General features: G+C 37.2%; 2 protein-coding genes across 2 annotated transcripts; both read left to right on the top strand.

Annotated features, from left to right (window-relative positions):
• The first annotated feature begins 352 nt into the window (after nt 1-352).
• On the top strand, nt 353-7,334 carry LOC142976124 (organic cation transporter protein-like). The gene is made up of 7 exons (XM_076119360.1): nt 353-702; nt 1,270-1,501; nt 2,394-2,649; nt 2,990-3,312; nt 3,518-3,821; nt 6,287-6,468; nt 6,920-7,334. Exons 1-7 carry the CDS (start codon nt 458-460, stop codon nt 7,082-7,084), a joined length of 1,707 nt encoding a protein of 568 aa, XP_075975475.1. The 5' UTR covers nt 353-457; the 3' UTR covers nt 7,085-7,334.
• Nucleotides 7,335-8,893: 1,559 nt separating this feature from the next.
• LOC142976264 (organic cation transporter protein-like) lies at nt 8,894-15,148 on the top strand. Its single transcript, XM_076119552.1, has 7 exons — nt 8,894-9,096; nt 9,954-10,188; nt 10,735-10,990; nt 11,897-12,219; nt 12,611-12,911; nt 14,005-14,186; nt 14,984-15,148. Exons 1-7 carry the CDS (start codon nt 8,894-8,896, stop codon nt 15,146-15,148), a joined length of 1,665 nt encoding a protein of 554 aa, XP_075975667.1.
• The last annotated feature ends 4,449 nt before the right edge of the window (nt 15,149-19,597 follow it).

Here is a 19,597-nt window from a genome sequence, read left to right as displayed (position 1 = left end):
TCGAAGTAATTATATTTTTTACATAGAAGTACAACCATATTACCAGACTCAAAACAATTATGTGTGGAACGTAGAAATAATTGGTTCCGTCTGGAAATCGAACCCACGATCTCTCGACGTGGCGTGGCGACCACCTTAACCACTGCGCCATGGAGGCCGTCCAATATAATTTAGAGTTTTCAGATTCTACCTACATAAAAACATTTAAACAGACCCCCCCACCATCACAAGTATAAAACAAAAAGCCAATATTATCGCCTACATTCCAATCAGGGATCAAGCTAATCTTTATCACAAAATCTTAACGTACTATCAGTAAATTAATAATATGATCCAAAGCGTTATTAAAGATAACATTACTAGTTCTTAGACTCAAAGTAAGCGGTTCACTTGAACTGGGTACGGGGCGGAAGTCACCGCGTCCCGAGAACGACAGAAAAAAATCAAATAAAATAAAATGGAGGATAATAGCAATAAGGGTGAAAGTTCCCGGCCTAGTGTCGGCAGCAGGAAAGGCTCAAGACCTGATATACGTAAAGGCAGCGTGTTCGAGAAGCCTCTGGACCTTGATGATGTCCTGGTCAGCGACATCGGCCAGTTCGGCCGCTACCAGCTGTTCAATCTCCTCATGATTGCGATCCCCATCATCATGTCTGCTTTCATGAGCGAGTATATCTTCTCAGCCGCTGCTATTCCTCACAGGTGAGTCACAAATCTGCTTAAATTGGTTTTAATGGAACAGTTAAGATCATATCGAGACAAATCATTCCATTTGGTATTTTTCGTAGCGTCGTATTCTCTCTAGTCAAATTTCTCCATGTCAAAAGTATTTAATAGTTCAAATCAAATCCCGAAACCATTTGATCAGGGTGTTACAAATCCGTTACGTAGTATTTACGCGGGAAAAGTTGTTTCATCCTTTCATACAAGTTCTATCTATACTAATATAATAAAGCTGAAGAGTTTGTTTGTTTGTTTGTTTGTTTGTTTGTTTGAACGCGCTAATCTCAGGAACTACTGGTCCGATTTGAAAAATACTTTCAGTGTTAGATAGCCCATTTATCGAGGAAGGCTATAGGCTATATAACATCACGCTACGGTCATTAGGAGCGGAGTAGCAACGAAAAATGTTACAAAAACGGGGAAATTTTTTACCCATTCTCTTAGGTGACGCAAGCGAAGTTGCGCGGGTCAGCTAGTTTGTAATAAAAGTAGTAAGAACACATGAATCACGGTTTGTACAATAAACAATTTGTAATCTTTCAACAGATGTCGTATCCAACAATGTGGAGAAGACAGCAAACAACACCCACTAGAACCGGAGTGGCTTTTCAACGCCATTCCAGTAGCAGACACCGCCCAAGGGTTTCAGAGTTGCAGCCGTTTTGTGTCTACTGGAAACGGCACCCTGGACTACTGCCCTGCTAACTTGTTCTCTAGCCAGACTACCGACTGCAATGACGAGTTCGTTTACGACCGGGACAATTCTGTTGTGTATGATGTACGTATACCCCTCATATTCTATATACTTTGAGTTTAGGCACCCATAGTCAGTTGCGCTCACCGGCCGGTAAACGATCTGTGGGTTAAGCAAAATCTTTGCGCGGTCATTTCATAGATGGGTGACCGTATAATGGTATTTGAATTGGGCGTCTCCGTGCTTCATAGGACACGTGAAAAATCGGTCCCGGTTGTTGTCAATTAAGATAACAGTCCTTAAGCCTCGTCAAACGCCTTCTGGCGGTTTCAACAACTTTGGCACTAGGTTGACCACTAACTTTACATTGAAAAAGAAGATTTGTGGTAAAAGTGCCAACCATGAACGAAAGTGCACTAATTCTATCTGACGCTAACATTATCATTTGAATACTAGCTAATACGGAAATGCTTATCTTGCTACAAAATGTTATATTATAGGCTTAGTTATATTTATATTAATAACGTTACCTACAGCAGGTTTGTTTGTGTAACATGCACTCACATGTCGGAGCTCTTAACTCATCTTGTTACGAGAGAAGACAGAGGAATAGTTTATTCTTTGCTGAAGAAAAAACAATTGAACACTGCGTGTCTTAAAAAACCCGAGCTTATCTGATATGACTTTGTAAGAATGATCTAAACAGCTTATATTTATTTATGGGTGCTGTGCCTAGTCATGTACTTTTTTATTTATTCGTCGTCCTAATTCACAATGATCGGATAATAAGGCCTTGTTTCCATCTCAGACTCGCATTAAATACTACTGGAATTTTCACATTTTGTTCAACAAATTGTAATTTGTTCAGAATAATAGCAATAGGTCCCAATGACAGCGTATTCGCACCTGAAATACCCCCAACTACCTAAACCTTCAGCGGATGACAATAGTTGCTAATAAAGATCTTCCATTTTAGTTCAACCTTGGTTGCCAAGACTGGCTCCGTGCGTTAGCCGGTACTCTCAGCAGTGTCGGTACTCTCCTAGTGCTGCCCATCACCGGTTATGTCTCCGATAGATTCGGTAGACGTGTAGCTCTCGTCATCAGTATCTTCAATTTGGCGCTCTTCGGTCTTATCAGAGCTTTCTCTGTCAATTACCCCATGTATTTGACTCTGCAACTTCTACAAACTACGTTGGGTGCTGGTACCTTCAGTTCTTCGTATATCTTTGGTGAGTTCCTTTAAGATGATTGTTATCCTACTAATATTATAAGATGTTTGTTACTCTTTCACGCAAATACTACTGAACCGATTGAGTTTAAGAATACGAATCGATCGATGTATGCATTGACGAGTTTTCTTAAGTAATGATCAAGGAGAAGAAAAAGGTACTAACAAAGGAGGAGTGAATTGTTTATTTGGTTTATTCAGAGATGATTTTGCAGAAACTACAGTTGATTATAAGTAGGTACACATAATCCGATAAATTAAAGATACTCCAAAATTTGAATGAATAAGGAACGTGTTCATACTACTTCAAAATGTATTGACGATATTTTTCTCTATTCCAGCTACCGAATTTGTGGGTCCAAAATACCGAGTGGTAACCAGCGCAACATGCTCGTCTATGTTCGCCGTCGGTCAAGTAGTTCTCGGTGGAGTGGCCTGGCTCATCCAGCCATGGAGGTACATGATCATGGCCCTCCACATCCCTTGCTTCCTCATCGTCTCTTACTACTGGATCTTGGAGGAGAGTGTGAGGTGGCTGCTGTCCAAGGAGAGATTCGTTGAAGCCAAGAGAGTCTTGGAGAAGGTCGCGAGAGTTAACAGGAAAGAAATCAGTGAGAAGTCTATGAATGCTTTGATGAACCCACCACCACCGCCACCAAGGCCTGTAAGTAATTTAACCTTCTTCATTAGTTAATATTTATAATGGCACGTATTGCTATACTTTTCGTACTATTGAACCAGAACCAGAACCAGAACTTTTACTTCAGAATCAAAGCAAGGAAAAATTAACAAGGTTTTTCTTGGAAAGAGAGAAAAAAACTGTAAGTGAAGGATACTACTTGAGTGTTTGTGATTTTTTCTAACTTCAGGAAGGAGAAGAAGAAGCTCCTAGCGTGATCGTAGCAATCTTCCGTTCCCCTGTGCTGTTCCGTCGCGTGCTCACGACTCCCATCTGGTGGATCACCACGACCTTCGTGTACTACGGGCTCTCCATCAACGCCACCAGTCTCTCCGACACCATGTACCTGAACTACATCTTGACCTGTGCTATTGAGATCCCTGGCTTCTACACCGCTGTGCTGGTCTTGGACAGGATTGGAAGGAAGGCTACTCTCTCCAGTGGATTCTTGTTCAGCGCTGCTTGTAACATTGCCTTCGCTTTCATGCCATCAGGTAATTCGTTTAACTTGTTTTTTTATACATCGAGTAGTTGGCGTCCGTTGGACCCACGTTTCAAAATATCCATTTAAATAATCCAGATCCGTATAAAGTTTTCCGAAAATATGCAATGTCATAGTTATTTAGATAAGTGTGATTAAAATATATATAACAAAAACAAATAATCCAAAATTGTGAAATTGAAAATATTGTTATTTAGATAAAAAATGATGAAGTTTTGAACACATCCAATCATGCTGTGAGTGAGTTATTATAATTGTTTCAATATTTTAATATTCTTTTCTTACTTTTCATTTTTAAATCGTTATTTATAGTTCTTATAAAACCCAAAAGTAGGTAAATGATAAAAATGTGATTATTATTTTTAATCAGTCCGATCGAGTGGCAATTTTCGATTATTATTCAGCTTATGTGTGATGTAATTCATTAAGCTTCACCGTTTAATAATAATATTCGCAATCTAACTTTGCATCTGTAGATAGGCAGATATTAGCTTGTCTAGGAATTCCATTCTAATATTTCAATCCGGTTTCTAATCTTTGCTATTTCTACAACTAAAATTCCTACGAACGCCAATTCATGATAGCTCTGAGAAGCATTATTTGTATTCGTGATCCCCATCAAACATCAGAAAATACTAAAATAGACAGCTTTCTAAATACTATTGTCTTACAATTTTCTCTAATACAATAACAAAATATATTAGCTAAAAAAATGTAAGTCACTGCATGAATGCATTGCGACGGAAAAATTGGACATCTGAACTACTCATAAAGGATTTAGAATTATTTATGACGCCGTTGCGGAATTAATGCCTACTTTCGAATATAAAACTGTTTCGTCCATTTGCAATGACATTGAATATTACTTTAGGTACATCTATTTATACATGTTAATTATGAATGCTTAAATTCTACATATTATCATCGTTAGCCAATGCCTCGATAGTACATTATAATCGGTTCTGATAAAATGTGATAAATACGTAAATATTTGGTTTATTGCGCCTCTAAGGATATCGATAATCTCCTGCATTATAACTTAGGTCTTAAAAGTTGCATGTGGTTATCAAAAGCAGATAAAATGCAAGGATAAAGACCCTTATTATCCTTGCTAAAGGTTTCTTGGTAAAAGGCATTCAGATACACGAAATTGGTTGTAAGCACTTGAGATTTGTACACAATACAGAGACATTGAGAGTTGTTCAATATTATAATACAATGGTTGTCAGAGTCCCCTCGTAACCACGATTGGTTTAACTTGTGTAATATTCAATCTCGCTTAAGACCCGTTGCATTCAAATATTGCACGCGAAAGTGTTTGATATACATACTTATAAATCTTACTAGCCTATTTAAGACCACCGACATTCCGATTATTTTAGCAACAGTAGTGTGTTTTAAATCTATCGATACTTTTGCGTAGTTATCTCATAGAGATAATCTTATCTGTTTAACATTGAAAATTATTTGGTAGAATTAGTAATTTCAACATAAATCAGGGATTTTTATCACCAATATGTTAAAATCTTGATAGCACACTGTCAGTTTATCTGTCATAGAGGACAGGTCCAAGAGTATATCCTTGTAGAACTCCTTTGTTAACTAGTTTGAAAGTTGACAGAACTTGTACAATAAGGACACGTTGTGATCTAGAATTGTATATGTTACCAATTGTTTCTATGGATTGCCATGAATATATCGTGTATAAGCCTATTTTTTAACAGGAAATATGTATTATGTTATCAAAAGGCAAAGATAGGTCATAAATAATACAGATATTGAATAAAAACATTAATGACTGCAAAATAACTAGCTTCTACGGCTGATACACTATTGACTATTATCTGGGAAATTTCTATTCAAATCGTTTTGGTAAATAAAGATAAGCATACATATACACGTGATTTTATAATATCAATTATTAGTAATCTAAGCATTATCGTTCAAAACAACAATTTTTGACCGTGGAGACTATAAAATGCTGTATTGTAATGCTTATTGTGAATTGGTAGGTAATAATCATGTTTATCTTTTAAAATAATAAAAGAAACGTGGGCCAACGAACATTGAAAAAGCAGAAACAATCTTAATAGAAAACATTTACAACCTTGACATCAACCCTACCTACAATATTCCATACCTAGTGGTAGAGTCTTCTTGTTCTTAAGAAGAAGTGTTAGAGTTGTCTTTTTGAAGGGATAAAGAGATATATCTCCATCCATTTAAACTATTGTTTTTTATTAAAAATACAATAGTTAGCTAGTTAGTAACCTAAAGTACCTGATTACTAAATGACACAACAATGTGCCCGATTTGGAGCAATGGGCTCGCCCCTTATTACATAGGACTAACATTATAAACGGCGAAAACAGCTTTGTTTTCCTACACTTCTGCCTATACCAAACGTGATGTTATGTATATAGCCATTTATTTAATACTACGTTTTCCTTATTTCAGACCTAGCAACACTCCGTTTGATCGTGTACCTCCTGGGCAAGTTCGGTATCTCCGTAGTATTCACCTCTCTGTACCTGTTCACGTCAGAGCTGTACCCCACTCAGTACCGACACAGTCTACTGGCGTTCTCTTCTATGATTGGACGCATTGGATCCATCACTGCACCACTCACTCCTGTACTTGTAAGTATACTTTGGTCCTCGTAATATTATGAACAGTTTTCTAGTAGCCTCAAATTGAGTCAGATCTTTACACATGAGATCCTTTGTTCTGGGGATTTGTGAAATTAATTAAAAGTTTGACATATTTTGATGGTGTTATTGCATTATTTCTCAAATAATGCCCTGTAGCACGATTCTCTATCACTATTGACTAATGACCACCGACTAACTATCGAGAAATCTTAAATGAAAATCTGATTAGTCTAGTAACCTCTCACGGACAGCAGTAAATTTTTATTGTTAATTTCTGTATACTGTTCTGTAGAATCGTGTTATTTTAAAAAAACGGGAGGTTTGCTTGTGAATTCGATTTTAAGATCATTATGAAGTTATAATTTCTTGATCAATTTCCCAGAAGCCATTTATTTACTTTATAACATTATCACCAACAAAAATCTTTCTACTTCCTCAGGCTGAATACTGGGCCGGTATTCCCTCAGTGATGTTCGGAGCTATGGGTATTCTCTCCGGTATCCTGGTCCTCACGCAGCCAGAGACTCTCGGCACCAAGATGCCCGACACCCTGGCGGAAGCCGAAGCCATCGGAAAACCTGAATCAATGAGACAGCCTAAATGATCGTGATGATTATTAATTAGGACCTAGTTTAAGGTTATTTATATTTTCGAATAAGAGAATTGAATTAAGAAATGGATAATATTGTATCTTGTGGATATTATTAGTATTTATTACGGGATCATCTCTTGTATTGCATTGCTGTAAACATAAACTGACGCAAACATTTGAGAAGCGATCACGAATTTTCGTACTTTTATACTAATAAACGTCGTGTAAACTCTGATAACTGAAAGTGACAAAACACTGTATAACTAATACAGTGTTTTGTCACTTTCATCCTATTTTGAAATGGTATATGAGTGAAAAAGACAAAAGAGATAAATGTTCTTTAAAAAACTGTCGAGTATTTGATAGTTCTTCGTGATTGCAACTGATGTTAAATGTTTGAAATGCTCTCTTAGTTTTATGTATACTATAATTATTATATACGACTTATTAAAAAGAATATTATAATAATACGTATTTTTTAATTTTTTTGGTTTTCCGTTGTAACATTATCGTAAAGATGAAACCTAAAATATCATACTTAGAATATAAGCTTGGAATGAAATGAAATATGCTTTCACACATACATAATATCAAGCTATCTTCCCTAGGGGTAGGCAGAGACCTAAGAACGCCACTTGGTACGATCCTTACAAACTTCCCTTGCCTCATTCACATCTATACATCTTATCACACAGGACCGCCGGTTACGAGCACCTGGCATTTACGTAGAATTAATAATAAAAGTATTTATTTAAATTTTCAGGCAGAAAATGATAATATTGAGTTAGAGAATTGGCGCTATTTTAGGCTACTGTTGTTCTAAATTTAAATTTTTAAGTCAATTTTAACTACTCAAAAATTGATATTAAATTCAGTGAAATTAAGTACTACAGGCCTGGTTTCACCTCTCCTAAATAATCATCAAATAGTTAACGAAAACCAACCTTTATTTTATTTAGCAGATAGGTTAAATGATGCTTAAGTATAAACTGTGAAACTGACATTTAATGCAATTTAGTTTCCTGTACTAAACTTTAAAAACTCAAGGTCAAAGTACCCAGTCCATTTTTTAGGATTCTGTACCTTAAAGGGTAACTGGTCAGTGCAAAGGTCAATTAACGCCTGATAGAAAACAAATTTGTTATTAGTTCAACCCATCCGTTAAACTCGTTGCCGCTACAAATCTCAATCAATCACATAGTACGCATTTATCGCGCTCGTTTGTGATAACGACTACCGAAAGTTGTTATGCTGTTGAATAAATTTGGAAAATAATAGTGAAATACCAAATGTGTACTTAGTTGCTTTAACTTTTCATGTATTATAAAATCGTTACGCTAGCCTAGCATAACTTCTGCGTGAAAGATTCTCCTGACCAAAAAGTATTTTATATGTCTTAATCCAAATAATCTGTGTACCAAATAATAGAATTTGTCAAATAATTTTAGCAATATTTCTATAAATTAATCATTATTTATGACACAAAAGTACTGTTCTTTCTCAAGTAATCTCAAGAAATCTGAGAGAGAGATATCAGCACTCGACCGCAATCGAGTCATGATGAACTATGTGAAGCAGAGTCACCACGCCCCCACAACACTGTATCCACGCACAACAATCTAGCCCATTTAAGATTAACCAGGTCCTCAATAAATCACTTCAATCAATCTGAGATAATTCAGTTTCCTTAATCATCCCATTACTTATCTTTTAAAATTTGAAGATAACAGATACAGCAGTTGAAATACTTTGATTTGTGATATTTACCTACTGGATTCGAATAGGGGTGAACGTGTCCTCGGCAGAACTACAGAAGTAATAATGGCAGGAATGGAGTCTTCTCAATCTGAGATGAGAAAGGCCAGTGTGTTTGAAAAGCCTCTAGACCTTGATGATGTCCTGGTAAATGAGTTGGGTCAGTTTGGAAGGTATCAGATTAGGAATCTGTTCTTACTCGCTATTCCCCTCATGATGTCTGCTTTCATGAGCGAGTATATCTTTTCTGCTGCTGCTATTCCACACAGGTAAAATATTTTTGTAATTTCTGTTTTATTTTTTTATGGTTGTGGCTAAAAGCACTAACTAAGGTTCTAATTTTATTTATTTACCATGCATATTTATTTAAAAAATATTTAAACTATGCTAAAATTAAATAGAAATATATACAATATAGAAAGGGAACAAAATAAAACCTTATTGTCGTATTAACTTTACTCCTCCTCATCTGTGTCCACCGGGAACGTTTCCAGAATGCTATTGCCATACTGCGTTGTAATGCTGCCAGCATTCTGGAAACGTTCCTTTCATTCTTCTTCGCTTCTTCTCCATACTTAATAAATGCCAGTATTCTAGTCAAAAGTATTTGTTTTGACTCTACAAAGCATATTATAATTTATTATAAAATTTTGCATTACATTTGTAATGCTTATTGCTTTATTATTAAATCGTGTTCATTTTAATTATACGTGTACGGAATAAATTAACGAAAGCACAGCTGATTTGTGCGTTACCTGTTAGTTTATCTTGTATTTAATTCTCACGTCTTAAGTCAGAAACTCGAAAGTCTGACAACCCGCCTTATCGTGGGGTAACGTGTTATAATCCAGGTTATGAAAGTCAAATAGGCAGCCGCTCTATATACAATACTGGTATTCAGCTGCATCCGGTGAGATTAGAAGCCGACTCCGACATAGTTGGACGAAAGGCTAGGCTGATTAATATACTTAACAAGAGAATACATAACGCAACGTTAATATAGCTATCAAGATATGCGATTGAACTGCTGCAAACGAACAAAGCAAAACAATAAATCCAAACACTCCTAATTTTAGTTTAATTCAAAATCATATTTGCAACATCCTCAATATATTTTGTTCTACAGATGTCGTATTACCGAGTGTGGAGAATACAGCAAGCTCCACGATTTAGAACCAGAGTGGGTGCTCAACGCAATTCCACCATCTTCTATCAGTAGCCTTGGCTTCCACAGCTGTAGTCGTTACGAGGCTATAGGCAAAGGCACCCTGGACTACTGTCCTGCTAGCCTGTTCAAGAATGTCACGACTGACTGCAATGATGAGTTCGTTTACGCTAGGGATAATTCTGTCGTGTTTGATGTAAGTTTTATTGAAAAATTAAATTTTAACTACCTTTTTTCACTTTCTGGTATTTTTTTATATACTTAATGTAATTTTTAAAAAGTATACTGAACTACAGCCACCAGCAACCACGTTTGTCAGCCAGATGTGCCCAGAATATGAGTCGGCGCGAGCGTGTCGACGCACGTTGCATGTTGTTACTGCCTTAATAATAAATTTCGTGCAAGCTCTGTTTAGTTATCCAGTGTTTTTTAATCTGATCTATTTGAAAAATAAAGTCATAAGTAAGAATTTATCCGTGGGGGCAAGAGTGACCATTGACCGTAATGGAGATCTATTTGTCGAAGGCATCAGTAATTTTAATATTTCTATAAAACATTTTCTAAAGGTAAACATCATCAAGCCAGTTATACGTGCCTATTTTAGAAGCGAAACCGCTAAAGATTTAATAATAATTATTGACTCGCTTGACTCTAATTTGTTTAGCTATCTCAAATAGTTCATAGCAATTCATAAATATGCAAATAACATACCTACAACAAATTTTGTAATTTTTTCTTCTAGTTTAATCTTGGTTGTCAAGAATGGCTCCGTGCGTTAGCCGGTACTCTCAACAGTGTTGGTACTCTCCTAGTGCTACCCATCACTGGTTATGTCTCCGACAAGTACGGCAGAAGAATAGCCCTCGTCATCAGCATCTCCAACTTGGCGCTCTTCGGCCTCATCAGAGCCTTCTCCGTCAACTACCCCATGTATCTGACGATGCAAATAGTTCAGACCACCCTCGGAGCTGGTACTTTTAGTTCTGCGTACGTCTTTGGTAAGTTCTTCTGAAGATCTTTTGATGAAAGTGTATTCGAGATTGAAGTTAAGTTCAAGATTATCGGTATGCGTATCACATATCTCAGTTGACAAATAGTGTATGTTAAATGATGATCTTTTTAGGGTTCCGTACCCGATGGTTAAAACGGGATCCTATTACTAAGCCTCCGCTGTATGTCTGTCTGTCTTCAGGCTGTATTGATAAACCGTGAAAGCTAGAAAGCTGAAATTTTCACAAATGATGTATTTTTGTTGCCGCTATAACAACAAATACCAAAATATTAAAGAACATATATAAAGAGGTTCCCAGTGTAGTAAGAGGGTAATAAATGTATTTTTTTGGTTCGAACCCCTGCGTGCGCGAGTCCAACTCGCACTTGGCCGGTTTTTCAGGACATTGTTGCTATGACACGTGTTAATCACTACAATGTAACGTGATAACCCCCCGTGGATCAATTAAGATTCTAATCAAATTGATTATTATCATAATATATTTTCTTTACGAGATCCGATTAAGATGTAGAGCAATGTTAAACAAGATTGGTATCAGCGAGTCCTGATAGATCAATTTTAATTACGTTTAAATTAATAAAGGCACGTCCCACAATGCTTGCAGAATTCATCTTATAACTGCAATTTCAAATGCCATTGTTTTGATTCCCACATGAAAAAATATGCCTATGATTAGCAAAACATTCGTTAGCGCCCAGAAGATTCCTCATTATACAACATCTTTGTATATTTTTTCTGCTTTTTTTAGAATCAATCCAGAATGGAATCAAACTGCAGGAGATAGATTACAGTGGAAAACTATGGGGGAGGCCTTTGCCCAGCAGTGGGATAATACAGGCTCATAATAATAATAATATTTTTTAGGATTTTTCTTATATTCGATTTATTCCAGCTACGGAGTTCGTGGGTCCTCGTTACCGAGTGATAGCCACCACAGTCTGCGCGTCCATGTTTGCCATCGGTCAAACAGTCCTGGCTGCTGTGGCGTGGATCGTCCAGCCGTGGAGGACCATGATCTTGGTCCTGCACGTCCCTTGCTTCCTCATCATATCATACTACTGGGTATTAGAAGAGAGCGTCAGGTGGTTGCTCTCCAAAGAAAAGTATGTTGAAGCTAAGAGGGTTTTGGAAAAGGTAGCTAAAGTTAATAAGAAGGAGATCAGTGATAAGTCGATGAATGCGCTGCTGAATCCACCACCGCCGCCGTCGCAGTCTGTAAGTATTTTCTTTTAAATCATGTATGTCCTCTCTTGAAGTATTAAGTAGCACAGTAATTATCTCTTTAGATTCTAGTGTTTGGGCATGAGTACTAAGTCTCAGATTGAAAATTTAGAGATTTTACATATTCATAGACAGGCACTAAGATTTAATTTTGTGCCGTATACTTTTATTGACACGCAAAATTTCGACACAAAGTACAATACAATGAGATTAGAAATATCACACAATAACACAATTAAAGTATGATACATTATAAAATATTTCGGTGATCATCTCATTGCGCTACAGACGAGCACAGCATTATAATGCCTTATGATAAAATGCAAGTTTTGAACAATTTTAATAAAATTGAACATATATTATTATTTATTTCACCTGCTTTCAGGGTGATGCAGAAGCCCCAACTGTGATCGTAGCCATCTTCCGTTCCCCGGTGTTGTTCCGTCGCGTGCTCACGACTCCCATCTGGTGGATCACCACGACCTTCGTGTACTACGGGCTCTCCATCAACGCCACCAGTCTCTCCGACACCATGTACCTGAACTACATCCTCACCTGCCTCATCGAGCTGCCAGGATCTGTGGTGGCTGTTCTAATATTGAATAGAATTGGAAGGAAAGCTACTTTGAGTGCAGGATTCCTGTTATGTGCTGTTTGTAACTTCGCCTTTGCATTCATGTCTATAGGTAATTCATTTTTTGATTTATTTTCTCCATACTTTTACTCGCGCTTTTTTTTAAGTGATCTGGGTTTAAAAGTATCTTATGTGTTACTTAGGTTAGGGTTATCTGTGTACCTACTCAAAATCTTTTCAGTTGATATAGAAAGATGAAACATGCAAACTTTGGTATTTATAATATTCGCAAAAATTGCCCAGTAAAAGCGCTATATTATCAATAGCTTTTTTTTCAATTCCTTTCTAATCAAAGGCGAACAATAAGAGTTAAAATTTTATTAACAGTAGGTATTAACTTAACTGTTTTTTTGTAAGGAAGAGAGTCGGCTAGTCATTTAAATAAGATCATTAAAATAACGAGACGACTCCTTTGGAATGATTTCATTAAAATTATCTCACATAAACAACGAGAAAAATGTTATCAGTCACACCATACATTTAATTCATGTTAATAGCTCAGTAACAGTAGATTAAGGTTTCAAACACAAATTATCAACAAGTCTATCAAACATTATCGAACAATTTATCGTAATCTCCGCTCACAGATATTATTTAATGGTTAATACACTAACACGTGAAATAAACAATATTATCTTCGTAATTATACATCGATCATTCTGGTGATGCTTTTATAATTAATCAAATATTGTAATCATAAATATGTCAATGCACATGGAAATAATAGTTCACTGATTTATGTAGTTTTTAAACCCATGACTGCTGTGCAAGTCTCCTTCTAAATGAGGAAGAGATTAGGCCTTGAGTCCATTTCGCTGGCCAACTAAGGGTTCTGGAGACATAATAGTTATGTAGACCTTTTTTCGGTATCCTTTGCGGATTTTCCACTTCTAGATCAAATTGTGTCCAGTGGATGCCCAAAAAACTACGAAAGTTTTAGATTGATCGTAATCTGCTCAAAAATCAGAAAAGAGATTTCTTATCTCTCTCTCTTTTATCTGAGTTGTTACACTGAGCTGTAGACAAAAACAATAATTAGTTAATTAGTCAAACTGACAAATCAATAATTAGTTAATCTACCTCTACTATAATTTATGTAAAAAGACTACTATTTGCCCCTTCTTAATATTTTTCTTCCATTTCAGATCTAACGACGCTTCGTCTAGTAATATACCTGGCGGGCAAGTTTTTCATCTCCATAGTATTTACATCTTTATACCTGTACACGTCAGAGCTGTACCCCACTCAGTACCGACACAGTCTTCTGGCGTTCTCTTCTATGATTGGACGAATTGGCTCCATCACTGCACCACTCACTCCTGTACTTGTAAGTGGATTATCATACCTTTTTTACCTGGTCTACTGTAGCGCGGTTCTGTACAGTCGTATCGAGTCCCAAGAGTTTGACATATAAATTGTACTCCAAAATTGTTCCTCTAGCACCCGCTAGAGACGCTGATCAGATTTTCATAACAAAAAAATGCGATAGCTAGCCGTTTGCCGATGCGATTGTTTTCACTTAGTACTACGAGTAGTCTTCTTCTTTAGAGTTTCGTTTCGTTCTTTTGTTTAGAGTACATATATGATATTTCAAATAACTTGGTAGTTCTCTGAAAATTCGCTAGGAGCGTTGTAAAATTTGCCGTGAAGCATTTTTTAACAGCTGATTAGATAATTGTCGAACATCTGGCTCTCTTTAAGTGTAGATGAATGATCGTGTTGAATTAAAGACGGATGGAATTAATCAATTGTTATCATAGATCTGATAAGATTTAACAATAAGGACGATTATGTGCAGCCAACACCTGGAGTATAGTCAATCTTAATTTTTGACTAGATAAACCAAAATAAATAAGTTAACCCATTTAATGTCCCACTGCTGGACAAGAGTCTCCTCGCAGAATAAGGTAGGGATTAAGTTTTGAGCGTTTTCGTCATCATCAGCATTTCAGCCATGGGACCTCCACTGCTGAACACAGGCCTCCCCCTTAGATTTCCAGTGTAACCGATCTGATGCGGCCTGTATCCACCGGCTCCCTGCTATCTTCCTCAGGTCATCTGTCTATCTTGTGGGAGGACGTCCCACGCTATCACCACCATATAAAAAAAATACGCTCTTTCCAGGCTGAATACTGGGTTGGCATTCCTTCAGCGATGTTCGGTGCAATGGCCCTTCTCTCAGGAGTACTGGTCCTCACGCAGCCAGAGACCCTCGGCACCAAGATGCCTGACACCCTGGCGGAAGCTGAAGCCGTCGGGAAACCAGAGTCCATGCGCAAGGAGACGTGAACTGCATAATAATTTGGTTGATGTTTTTATTTCTGGATTGTACGAGTATTTTATTATATATGAAATGAAATGAATGAAATGAATACTCTTTATTGTACATAAAGAAACACGAATAAACATAAAATAAATAAAAGTAGGTACAATTGGCGGCCTTATCGCACAGTGGCAATCTCTTCCAGGCAACCATTGGATGGAGAGATATAAAAGCAGTAGAATGAAGGAGGGCAGTACAAATGAGAGTAAATAGTAAATAAATAAATAATGACATATACGTATATAATAGAGGAATATAAACATACATATATAAATGATACACAATACACAAATAATATATTTAAAAATACATACTTAATAAATACATAAAATAAATAATTAATTTTGTAGCGAAAGGTAGTGTTCCTTAACTTGGTTTTTAAAGATGGGTAGGGATTGAGCACGTCGTATTGACACTGGTAGTGCATTCCACAATCGCACAGCTTCTACAGAAAACGATCTATCTACAAACTTTGTGGAATGCACTGGCATCTTCAATCTTAAATTTTCTGATGATCGCAGGAGTCTTGAATGTGTGTCATGTAAGAAATCAAAACGTTCTTTAAGATATGGGGGTGCAAAGGGATTAAACAATATATTGTACAAGAGAAAGAGAATGTGAGCATTCCGGCGTGAACGTAGGGGTAACCACTTGAGCTTGTGTCTGTATTCAGAAATATGATCATACTTGCGTAAACCAAATATGAATCTAATAAAGAAGTTTTGAAGTCGCTCAAGTTTATTCAATTGGTCCTCGGTGAGATCAAGATAGCTGACATCGGCATAATCAAGAACGGGAAAAAGAAGGGATTGTACTAACGCAACTTTAGTCGTGATGGGAAGAAAATTACGCAGTCTGCGCAAAGACCCCGCCGAAGCGAATATTTTGCGACTGACATGTTGGATTTGAGGAGCCCACGACATCTTCTTATCAATAAAGATACCCAAATTCTTGACTTTGTCACTGTATGGGATATCAATACCGTCACAAGACACGGGGGGTATCAGTGACCAGTCGATTCTTGACACCATTCTCGAACTGCCAACAACAATTACCTGGGTCTTATCCGGGTTGACCTTTAACCCGTACGACTTGCTCCAGTCACAAATTCTCACCATGTCGGTGTTTATAGTTAGAACAGCTTCCGTCAACCTATCTAGGGGAGCGTGGGAGTAAATCTGTAGATCATCTGCGTAGAGGTGGTAAGAGGAAGTCAAGTAGTTAGAAATTGAGTTGATAAAAACTGCGAAGAGAAGAGGAGATAAGACGCCGCCCTGCGGAACGCCAGCATAAGACGGGCACCATGCGGAGATCGTGTTATCGATGCTGATACGTTGCCGGCGCCCAAACAGGTAACTACGAAACCAGTCAACCGCTGTTGGAGATACGTTAAGAGAGCATAATACCCCGAGAAGTACATCAAAGTCAACAGTGTTAAAAGCGTTGCTAAAGTCTAGCAATGCAAGCACTGTTAGATGACCAGCTTCCATTGCTGACCTAATGTCTTCCGTAATATGAACCAGGGTTGTGGTGGTACTGTGACCGGGACGGAAACCAGACTGGAGTGGGTTAAGGAGTTGGTTTTCGGAAAGAAAGGAACTAAGCTGATCATGAACGAGGCGTTCAAGAACTTTAGACAGGAAAGGTAGGATAGAAATGGGCCGGTATTCAGAGAAGGATGAAGGGTTACATTTTTTAGGTAGAGGAGTGATTTGGGCGTCTTTCCAAGCTGATGGGAAGATGCCCTTGGAGATGGAGAAATTAAGAATGTGACAGATGACAGGGAGTATCTCATCAAGGATAGGAAGGATCATATTACGGCTGACGCAATCGGTACCTATTGCATTCGAGGTAGTAGATAGGATGCTTTTCTTAACGTCACAAGCAGCAAATTGATGAAAGTCAAATGGGAAGCAATCGGGAGTCGAACGTAGTGAAAGAGATTTTAGAGTATTATCTTTTAGTAAGGGGTCAAAGTGGGGTAATGTAGTGAAATGCTGGTTTAAAGCGTTCAGATCGAGAGATTTAGGAATTGTGTCTTGGCGCGATTTGCCGACTCCCAATGATCTCAGAAATTTCCAGACTTTGGCTGGATCTCCGTTTTCGACAGATGCGTGAATATGTCGGCGTTGTGCATTCCTACACACCTTACTGCAGTGATTACGTATTGCAACATATCTATTCCAATTAGAGTCGGTTGGACGACATTTAAATTTTGTTTTAGCAGCAGCTTTCTTGGAGAGTAAAGATTTAATGTCGTCCGTAAGCCAAGGTGACGGAAGATGCTTCACCCTAATTTTACGCAATGGTGCATGAGTGTCGTAGAGTTTTATCAAACTGGAGGTCAATAACTCAACTTTCTCGTCTACATTTTCGGAGGCAAAGAGAGAATCCCAGGCAATGTTGTTGACATCCGCACGAAGATTTGCCACATTCATTTCACGAAAGTTGCGCTGCACAAGGATTTTAGGTTTAGGTTTTGGAGGTCGGACACGGTAAGACAAGAAGAGGAGGTCATGATAGGAAAAAGCATCTGCTGAACACTGACCATGCTTGGAAACACGATGAGGGGAAGAAATAAGGATAAGGTCAAGCAGGGAAGGAGTACAGTTAGGAAAATGATGAGTAGTATTAAGAGGAAGTATGGAGAGGTTATTGGAGTCAACGATGGATTGGAGTGAACTGGAACGGTGATCGTTTTTAAGGAGGCAGGTGTTGAAATCGCCCATGATGATGGTTTGACTGTACACGGGGATAACATTTTCTAATAGAATTTCAAGAGAGGTGAAGTAATCTACACGTAAAGAAGGACTATAGAAAACACCGAGCAAAATTTTGGAGTGGAGAAGTTCAACTTCGAGAAAAAGATGCTCGCCAGCATTTGGTGGTGGGGGCTGCGGTGACATGCTAACTATGGAGAAAGGAATATTTTGCTTAAGATAGATAGCCACTCCACCCCCACCTCCCACTGCGCGATCATTTCTAATAAGTTCATAGCCTGGGAGTGAATAAGCAGAGGAGACTAGGCATGGTTTAAGCCAAGACTCAGAAACAAGTATTGCATGAATATGTGTACAGTCGAAAGTAGCCAGCATATCCGGGAAATGGGCCGGAATACTCTGAGCATTAATATGGACCACATTAAAGTTCCTGGGAAAATCAGAAAACTGGGACGACAGTGTCTCACCAAGCGAAGGAACACTTATGAAGCTGGTATCACTACTTGCAGAAAAGTATTCCTCACTATTTATGCTACTGTCTAATAGTGACATAAGTTAAGTGAAGATAAATAACAATAAATAAATAATTAAAATAAAATAAAAAATACAATAAAAATAAATATATAATATATATAATAGAGGCTGATAAACAAAAGTTATTGCTCCATCTGCCGGCTGCGAGAACAAAACATGTAGGTACATGAAAAATAATTAACAACTAACAACTAGTCCAGGTACGAGAAAGGAAAAAAAGAAAACATAGAAATAATACGACAGTTTCATAAACATGGTTTTATAGAATAAATAATAAAAAAAAATAAAAAAATAATAATAATGTTATTAATAATATGTATACATAAATTAAAAAATACGACGAGTCAGCTCGTGACCACGGTCGTTGTAATGCGATCGAAACGTCGGGCAGCAAATAAGGTATCCTAACCTTTAAATTTTCAATCGCGTATAAGACCCGTTGCATTATAATATTATATTTTATTATAGCAAAACAAACTCAAAGGGTTTCTTGAAGAAATGTATCATAAAGTTAGAACTGCAGGTTTGGCACAGTGGTTAACGCCACATCGCCGCAATAACCGTAGCCCTGCGTAACACACGCAGCTCTATGGGTTCGAATCCCACCTGGGATAATTTTTTGTGTGATAAGCGAGTATCTGTTTTAAGCCTGGTTGTTAATGTATCTATTATATATTAATAATGTATTCAGAAGTATATACCTAGTATGTTTATAATTATTTGGTTACCATAGTACTAGCTCTGCTTAGTTTGGACTTAAATGACCGTCTGTAAGTTGTCCAATGATACTTAATTATTTATTTAAATAAGCACTAACGACAGAAAGCAGAATCATCCCTCAACTTTTAGCAACTGTTAAGTATCATAATGTTCTTGTCATTATGAATTACATAATAATATGAATATGTAAGGAAGCGATATAAATACCTTTGACTGTCATATGATGACACAAACATAAATAAGCCTATTAAGTTTTTAAACATTCTTCTTTCTAAGTATGCACGTCATAATATCATAATTCGATAAGAAAATGAACATACCAGAAGTAATTTATATTTTTAATACTAAAAACAAATTTTCCATTGTTATTTTCAACTGTTTTGCGATGTATAGTCCTTATGGAAATAATAATATCTCTTTTTTCATTCATAAACAAATATG

The sequence above is a fragment of the Anticarsia gemmatalis genome, chromosome 10 (assembly GCF_050436995.1).
Source record: "Anticarsia gemmatalis isolate Benzon Research Colony breed Stoneville strain chromosome 10, ilAntGemm2 primary, whole genome shotgun sequence".
NCBI classification, from domain to species: domain Eukaryota; kingdom Metazoa; phylum Arthropoda; class Insecta; order Lepidoptera; family Erebidae; genus Anticarsia; species Anticarsia gemmatalis.
This window is presented reverse-complemented; position numbering and strand designations above follow the sequence as displayed.